The sequence below is a fragment of the Macaca mulatta genome, chromosome 16 (assembly GCF_049350105.2).
Source record: "Macaca mulatta isolate MMU2019108-1 chromosome 16, T2T-MMU8v2.0, whole genome shotgun sequence".
NCBI lineage: Eukaryota > Metazoa > Chordata > Mammalia > Primates > Cercopithecidae > Macaca > Macaca mulatta.
The window spans coordinates 81420435-81429578 of record NC_133421.1 but is presented as its reverse complement, the minus strand read 5'-3'; the positions used below and the strand labels follow the sequence as shown (position 1 = coordinate 81429578).

Here is a 9144-nt window from a genome sequence, read left to right as displayed (position 1 = left end):
ATGTTGAGTAAGCTATCCCAACATGTAGGAGATGTTGAGTAATATCTCCTAATTGGAGTTTGAATCTGCGTTCCTCATTATGGTGTTTTTTTGCCTCTAGGTAGATTGCATTATAGCCTGTTGTGTGATTTGACTTGGAAGTCAGCACATATCTCTTGACAAATCAGCACTGCGGCAAGAAAAATACTATTTCCTTACTCACTGTAGTTAATTACTAAAAAGCCAAGCACTTTTCATGATTTTAAATTATTTCACAAGAATTCTGTGAAGCTGACATTCTTATCCCATTTTGGAATACATTAAAAAATAAAACTTTTAAAATGATGAAATCTTCTAGAACATGTAGGTTCCCTGAGAATGCCTGCCAAGTGCCTGTCTCAGGGCCTCTGCACCTGCTGCCTGGAATGTTTTCTCTCCAGATACTCACACGGCTGACACTCTTGGCTCTTTCAGGTTAGTGAGATCTTCTTTGGCCGTTCTGTTAAAATTAGAAACACCACCTTATCTTTATCAGTTCCTAAACCTCTTTGTCGTGTTACTATATTTTTCATAGCACTTACCCCCAAATGACACCCTATACATCCTATACATCGCACTTATTGTTTATAGATGATCTATCTGTCTCTACTAGAAAGTTAGCTCTAGGAACAAAGACATTTTGTCTCTTTTGTTCATGTTGTAATCACTTTACATAGAAGAGGGCAAGGAAAATCGAAGGCACTCAAAACATTTCTTCAATGAATAAATAATTAAATAAGTGGTTATTACTCCACATTTTCCAGCAGTTGTAAACTCTGGGATCTAAGTTTAAAATTGCTATGCCTTTTTTTTTTTTTTTTTTTAAAGAAGGAGTCTCGCTCTGTTGCCAGGCTGGAGTGCAGTGGAGCGATCTTGGCTCACTGCAACCTCCTCCTGGGTTCAAGCAATTCTTCTGCCTCCGCCACCCGAATAACTGGGACTACAGGTGCACACCACCAAGCCCAGCTAATTTTTGTTATATATATATATATATATTTTTTTTTTTTTCCTGCCTCAGGTTTATTTGTAGAAATAGCACAGGAGGACCCCAGCCCCATGCAGATGGCAGCCCAGAGGTGGGGGTGGGGGGTCGCACCAGTCCTTCTGTCCTCACGTTGGCAGACAGAGATACCTACTCTGTAGCCTTTGTAGTGGCCTGGGCACCTTTGGGAGCCTGAGCTGGAATTGAAGCTGGAGCTGCAGCCTGGGCCTTGGTTTGATCCTTGGCCTTGGCCTTGGCCTTTGGCCGGCACAGCCGGAGCCCCTTGGCAATACGAGCACGCTTCCCAAGCTTGGGGTGGGCAATGTAGGCAAGTCGATCAAGCTTGCGGCTGACACCCTTTGGGATCTTGGGCTTAACCTCCTTGGGCTTTACGAGGGCCTTGACAGCCTCGGCACGTGCACTCATGGCCTTGGCATTGTTGGCCTGCATCTTCTTTAGGCCCTTCTTGTTGTGCTTCTTGGCAAAGCGCATGTTCCTCAGGAACTTGGGGTCCACCCCCTTAAGAGATTCGTATCTTTGTGATCGGGGTTTCTTGATACCATTTCTGTGCCATTTTCGGGACTGGTTGTGTGTGGTGTGGTTCTTGGACTTGGCCATGTCTGCACCTTTAGCCGCGGCTCCCGAAGCGCCTAGAACCGGAAGAGAAAGGGCAATTTTTGTTATTTTTAGTACAGATGGGGTTTCACCATCTTGGCCAGGATGGTCTCGATCTCTTGACCCCATGATCCGCCCGCCTTGGCCTCTCAAAGTGCTGGGATTACAGGTGTGAGCCACCACACCCGGCCTGCTATGCCAATGTTTTTACCTATTATATGACCGCCCCCTCCTTAATCTTTTAGATTATTTGACAGTAGTCTTCATATAGTCCCTTTGTAATCATTTCCGCAATGCATTTTATTTTTTTCCTCACAAAAGGATGTTGTTGAGGGTGAAGGATGGTGCACAAATAAATAACACAGTTCGGATATTTGTCCCTGGCCAAATCTCAAGTTGAATTGTAATCCCCAGTGGTGGGGGTGGGGCCTGGTGGCGGATGTCTTGATCATGGGAGCAGATGCCTTATGGCTTGGTGCCGTCTTCATGATAATGAGTTCTCATGAGATCTGGTCTTTTAAAAGTGTGTGTCACCTCCCCGCTCCCCACTTTCTCTCACTTGCTCCTGCTTTCAAAATGTGACATACCTATTCCCCCTTTGCCTTCTGCCATGATTGTCAACTTCCTGACGCCTCCTTAGAAGCCAAGCATGCTTAGATCCCGGGGCCATGCTTCTTATAAATCCTGCGGAACTGTGAGCCAATTAAATCTCTTTTCTTATAAATGACAGAGTCTTGGGTATTTATGGCAATGCAAGAACAGCCTGAGAGAGTAAACCAAGTGATCACTTGAAGTAGATCATGAAATATTTGTCATCCACACAAATCCAAGCACCTCCTGTCCTGTTTCTCCACAGTGCCACATTCAAATAAACATCAATCCCAAACTGACATTCATGGAAAAGACATTTAACCTTTATCGATATCTATTTAAAATGGGTATGTTTCACTCACTCACTACATAGTCCACGATTTTCTAAAATCCTCTACTCTTACTCCATGGAGGTACTTGACTCACCAACAAAAACCTCTCTCACATTTCCAAAAAACAAATTCTCCCTAAAGCTCTCTTTTTTTTTTCCTCCTCTGCCTCCCTCTGACCGTCCAGATGGAGTCTGTTTTTCTTTACCAGTGATTCTCTTCTGTCCCCACTGTGAATTCACCCAGCAGATCTTGATTATCTCCTTGTTCGTTACCATGATGATTCTTCACAACAGAGGGTCAGGACCTCTGGGAGACTCAGAATTTGTAAGAGGAAGCAAGGGAGTGAAAGCGGTAGTTATCAGAATTAACTCTTTTTTTTCTTCTGCCGTATATACTGAAGATAATTAAATTTCCTGAGCATTGTCTCTTTTTTTCATTTAGAAGAATGCAGTAATTTGTTAGGTCTCACCCGTAGCTTGTGTCCACCAGTTCCGTGATAACCCCTGCAATGACTGAAATGTTCTGTGAATGTACTTCCAAAGAAAAAGACTTGGAGGGCAGGTGGGAAGAAGGTTTGAAAGTGGGAAGATGGAAAGGAGATTATTTGTTTGCTTTATAATGTTCTCCTGTCCTAGAAAACTTCAAATGGTTTATGTGAGCTCAGACTAACCTAAACATTTTAAACTGTCAATCATAGCATGTTTGTTGATCTAAGATGGATAGATAGTAAGATAATTATTAGAGGCAAAAGTCCTACCCTCATCTCTGTTATCTTGGCATTAATTTCAGGGTTTTGTTTTCCAACCTGGCTAAATAAAACTGAGAAAATAAATGCACTCCAATCATTTTAGCTCCTTAAAGAGCACATGTGTGTTTAATGTTCTCTAATTTTTGTATGGTGAGGAATCATGGACTTTTTTTTTACTTATTCCCTGAAGCAGACTCTCTCTCCCATCTCACTGTTGGTTTTTACATCTCTGTTTTCTAGTTAGCAGTCTCTGTCTCTGAAGTTGTCTTTGTGTGGCTGTCGCTTTTTAAAAAGGAGGGGATGGCAATTAGTTAGGAAAGTCAAAGACACAATCTCTGAATATGTTTTGAATCTTGGCATGTTCTGGGATGGACTGAAGCCCCCATCTCACGATGTTCCCTGACTGTGCCTGCCGGGCCAGAGCACCATGTTGGTGTCCCAAGGAAGATTCCCGAAGCTTTCCTCATTCCTCTTGCTGATTTACCCAGAAGAGGACCACATCTTCCCATTTCTTGCCTTACTGGCGGAGATATGGGGGCCCTCCCAGATCCTATTCTTGGCAGTTTCTTCTCTGGACCAATACTGTTTAGGCTCATGGCTAGGGCACTTGCATACTTAACTTCTGAAATTCTGTGTTCTAAAGTTCCAAGCTTGTCCAGCCCACCTTATTTTGTTATCATTGTTGTTCTGTTTTGTTTTGTTGTTTTAGGCTTTCAGCAGCCTGAAGCCTTGTTCCTTACTTTGTCTCTAGTGGTCACTGGAAAAGAGGGATGAGGAAGGGGCTTTATTGGCCCAAACAGAAACCGAAACAAAGAACCCATGACTGCTTTCTCTTCCTTGGATACCCCTGTTTAAATGAAAAGCTCCCTGCTCCCAAAAGAAAAAAGCAAGAACCACATTTTGAGGAAGAAGGAGAAGGAGAAACCACCTTGAGGGATGATGTAGAGGCCCCTTTTGAGGTGGTGTAACACTCTGGTTTTCCTTTTTTTTTTTTTTTTTGAGACGGAGTCTTGCTCTGTCACCCAGGCTGGAGTACAGTGGCGTGATCTCGGCTCACTGCAACCTTCGCCTCCCAGGTTCAAGCCATTCTCCTGCCTCAGCCTCCCGAGTAGCTGGGATTACAGACCTGTGCTACCACACCTGGCTAATACCTTTTGTCTTTTTAGTAGACACGCGGTTTCACTACGTTGGCCAGGCCCGTCTTGAACCCTGGGCCTCAGGTGATCCACCCGCCTCGGCCTCCCAAGGTGCTGGGATTATAGGCATGAATCACTGCGCCTGGCTGCTTTTCCATTTTTAACCCAATTCTGCCCAAGTCATCAGACACAAAAGGCTTGGCAATGTCCAGTAAGAGATGCCAGTGCTGTATGGCAAGTGTTGGACCTCAAATTAGAACTAATGGATCCTTATTCCAGATACACTACCCTCTGACTATGTGACCGCAGAGAAATCATTTCATCTTTCTCTACATTGATGCAATGGGACTAGGTGATCCAATGATTCAATTTATGACTCACTCTATGAAATGCAAATTATATGTCATTTTCCTTGTTCTACCATGGAGGGCATGCTTTCTCAGGAGAACACTATATACTCAGGAAGAGAAAGCTGACTATAATAATGACTTCAGGTTTTATTCTAAAACATCCCGTTTCCCTAAAATTTTAACAATGTAACTGGATGCAATGCTGACCTAGACAAGGCTCTCCAGGGAAGCACTTCAACTTGGGAGTTAAGAGAAGGTATCTGGTCTCAGTTCTGGTTCCTTCACTAATAGTCGTGTGTTGAAGAGCCAGGACTTTAATCTGTGACCATCTGCTTCCTCAGCGATCTATCTCATAAAAACATTTCAAAGACTAAGTTGGTAATATAAAGAACTTATAACAGCCTGATTTATAATCTCTCAATAAATAGTTATTTTCTGGTTACTGAAAGTCTTCATGAAAACTGACAAAAGGCTAAGAGAAGGAGCAACAGGGGAATGTGCATGTAGTTTTGATTCATTCAATGTATAAGGAGTACTTTCCATGTGTTCTGTCTTCTGAGAGCAGTCAGAGATGCAGAGAGGAGTACTGTATGGCTTTCAGCTTCAAGGAATCCGGCAGGGGGAGAGGACAATAGGTAAAGAGCTATAGCACATACTGATAAAGGGGATAGCAGAGATATTCCCAGTGTACCAGAGTGCAAATGAATGAAAAATGATTAGACACATCAGCTCCCACTCCCACCTCCCAGACAGCAAGGGGACATTAACACAAAAACCCAAACTTTACCAATGGCCAGAGACACTGATATGATTTGGCTGTGTCTTCACTCAAATCTCATCTTAAATTGTAGGTCCCATAACTCCCACGTGTTGTGGGAAGGACCTGTTGAGATATAATGGAATCATGGGGACAGTTTCTCCCATACTCTTCTCGGGGTAGTGAATAAGTCTCATAAGATCTGACGGTTTTATAAGGGGTTTCCCCTTTCACTTGGCGCTCATTCTGTCTTGCCTGCCACCATGTCTATGCCTTTTGTATCACTAGCCACATGGAACTGTGAGTCCATTAAGCCTCTTTTTTTTTTTTTAAATAAATTACCCAGTCCCAGGTATGTCTTTATCAGCAGTATGAGAACAAACTAATACAGGTACTATGCATAACTACGGCATTTTAAACAGCTGATTCATTATGTCTGAAGTTAGTATTACAGGGGATTTTTCTGGAGGGCTTGAGGAAAATATGTAATGTAGTGACCTAGTATGAACCATTCAGAATTCACCACTTATTCGTGTTATACTGTTTCTCTAAAGCAAGAGTTTATTTATATTTATTTATTTATTTATTTATTTATTTATTTATTTATTTATTTTGAGACAGAGTCTTGCTCTGTTGCTCAGGCTGGAGTACAGCGGCATGATCTAGGCTCACTGCAACCTCCCCTTCCCAGGTTCAAGTGATTCTCCTGTCTCAGCCTCCCTAGTAGCTGTGATTACAGGCATATGCCACCATGTGCAGCTAATTTTTGTATTTTTAGTAAAGACGGGATTTTACCATCTTGGCCAGGCTGGTCTCAAACTCCTGACCTCAAATGATCTGCTCTCCTCAGCCTCCCAAAGTGCTAGGATTATAGGCGTGACCTACCACACCTGGCCCGCAAGGGTTCTTAGAGTACACACCTAGACAACCCATTGTGGTTTGGGGGGGGAAAAAAAATCTACACAGTTTATTCTCAACTCTGAAGATTCTTATTCAACAGGTCTAAGAGTTGGGCCCAGTCATCTATACTTTTGAAAAAGTTCCACTGGGAAGTGCGGTGTGTTCCCTGGGTCAGGATCATTCTTTTAGGTCAGCCTTCCTAAAATATGGTAACGTTTAACTGGGCATGACTCATGTGTACAGTGACTGTGTACTCAAATCTCCTCTGAAGGGACTCTTCCTTACCAATGACTTCTTCTAAAGAGACAGACTCTAGAAAGATATGTTTTATTATATCCTACCTTATATCCTTGGCAGAATTGAGAGTACCTGTAGCCAATGTAATCTCAGTACATGAATCTCCCAATTCATGATATGATGCATTTGTAATGTATCCGCTAGGCTGAACTACATTTCCCAGAATGCCCTTTCTTTTAGAGTAACTGGATTTAGCAAATAAAAATGCAGAACACCTAGTTAAACTTGAATTTCAAATAAACAGCAAATACTTTTTTAGTATAAGCATGTCTCATGCAATATTGGGAACATACTTATTTTTTTTTTGAGACAGAGTCTCGCTCTGTCACCCAGACTGGAGTGCAGTGGCATGTTCTCGGCTCACTGCAACCTCTACCTCCCAGGTTCAAGCGATTTTCCTGCCTCAGGCTCCTGGGTAGCTGGGACTATAGGCACAGCCACCATGCCCAGCTAATTTTTGTAGTTTTAGTAGAGACAGGGTTTCACCATGTTGGCCAGGCTGGTCTCGAACCTCTGACATCAGGTGATCCATTCACCTCAGCCTCCCAAAATGCTGGGATGACAGACATGAATCACTGCACAGCGGGAACATACTAACCTAAAGCAATTTGTTGTTATCTGAAATTCAGATTTAACTGGTTGTTTTATGTTTTATCCGGCAAACCTACTTTCTTGTATGTCTTTAGTTATAGTTAGAGTGTACCACAAGGGAGGGTTTTGGGTGATTTGGAGGGATGAAGTAGCAGTTACTTAGCAGTTCAGATACAAGCATACCTTAGAGATATTGGGAGTTCCAGACCACTGCAATAAAGCTGATACTGCAAAAAAGCAAGTCACACAATTTTTTTGGTTTCCCAGTACACATAAAAATTGTATTTATAGTATACTATAGTCTATTAAGTGTGCAATAACGTTATGTCTAAATAAGTAATGTACATATATTAGTTCAAAAATACTTTCTTAACAAAAATGCTAATGCTTATCCAGACCTTGAGTGAGTCACCATTTTGTTGCTGGTGGAGGGACTTGCCTCAGTGTTGATCATTGCTGACTGCTGAAGGTTGGGGTGGCTGTGCCAATTTCTTTTCTTTTCTTTTTTTGAGAAGGAATCTCATGCTGTTGCCTGGGCTGGAGTGCAGTGGTGTGATCTCAGCTCATTGCAACCTCTGCCTCCTGGGTTCAAGCAATTTTCCTGCCTCAGCCTCCCAGGTAGCTGGTATTACAGGCGCACACCACCATGCCCAGCTAATTTTTTGTATTTTTAGTACAGACAGGATTTCACCATGTTGGCCAGGCTGGTCTCGAACTCCTGACCTCATGATTCGCCCACCTCATCCTCACAAAGTGCTGAGATTACAGGCGTGAGCCACCACACCCGGCCTGGCAATTTCTTAAAATATGACAACAATAAAAGTTGTTTTATCAATGGACTCTTCCTTTCTCAGAAGATTTCTCCATAGCATGTGATGCTGTTTAATAGCATTTTACCCATGGTAGGAATGCTTCAAAATTGGAGTCAATCCTCTCAAATCCTGCTGCTGCTTTATCAACAAAGTTATGTAATATTCTAAATCCTCTGTTGTTTCAACAGTGTTCACAGCATCTCATCAAGAGTAGAGTAGGTCTTAAGAAATCACCTTTTTTCTGCTCATCCATAAGTACAACTCCTCACTTGTTAAAGTTTGATCATGAGATTACAGTAATTCAGTCACATCTTCAGATCCACTTCTAATTTTAGTTCTCTTTTTCTTATGCATTTCCATCAGAGCTCTTGAGTGATCAGGTGCATGGTCAATATGCAGTAATTTTAAAAAATAATCTTTATTTCTGAGCAATAGGTCTCAACAGTGGGCTTAAAATATTCAGTAAGCCATGCTGCAAACAGATGTGCTGTCATCCAGGCTTTGTTGTTCCTATGAAGCACAGGAAGAGTAGCTTCAGCACAATTTTTAAGAGCCCTAGGATTTTCAGAATAGTAAAGGAGCATTCTCTTCAACCTAAAGTTACTAGCTGTATTTAGCCCCTAACAAGAGAGTCAGCTTGTCCTTTGAAGCTTTAAGGCCAGGGATTGATGTCTCTCTAGCTATGGAAGTCCTAGATGACATCTTCTTCCAACATAAGGCTGTTTCATCTACATGTAGTGTACATCTTAGTGTAGCCACTTCATCAATGATCATAGCTAGATTTTCTGGACAACTTCTGCAGCTTCTTTGTCAGCGCTTGCTGCTTTACCTTACGCTTTAATGTTATGGAGATGTCTTGTTTCCTTAAACCTGATGAACCAACTTCTGCTAGGTTCACACTTGTCTTCTGCAGCTTCCTCATGTCTTTCAGCTTTCATAGAATTGAAGAGAGTTGGAGATTTGCTATGGATTAGGCTTTGGCTTAAGGGAAATGTTTTGGCTGGTTTGATCTTCC

The 9144-nt window shown here is 42.3% G+C and overlaps 1 protein-coding gene across 1 annotated transcript; it reads right to left on the bottom strand.

Moving 5' to 3' along the window:
* Positions 1 to 1013: 1013 nt before the first annotated feature.
* Positions 1014 to 1665, bottom strand: LOC144335908 (large ribosomal subunit protein eL29-like). The gene has a single exon (XM_077972620.1). The coding sequence runs from the start codon at positions 1616 to 1618 to the stop codon at positions 1151 to 1153; it is 468 nt and encodes a 155-aa protein (XP_077828746.1). The 5' UTR covers positions 1619 to 1665; the 3' UTR covers positions 1014 to 1150.
* Between the last annotated feature and the right edge of the window lie 7479 nt (positions 1666 to 9144).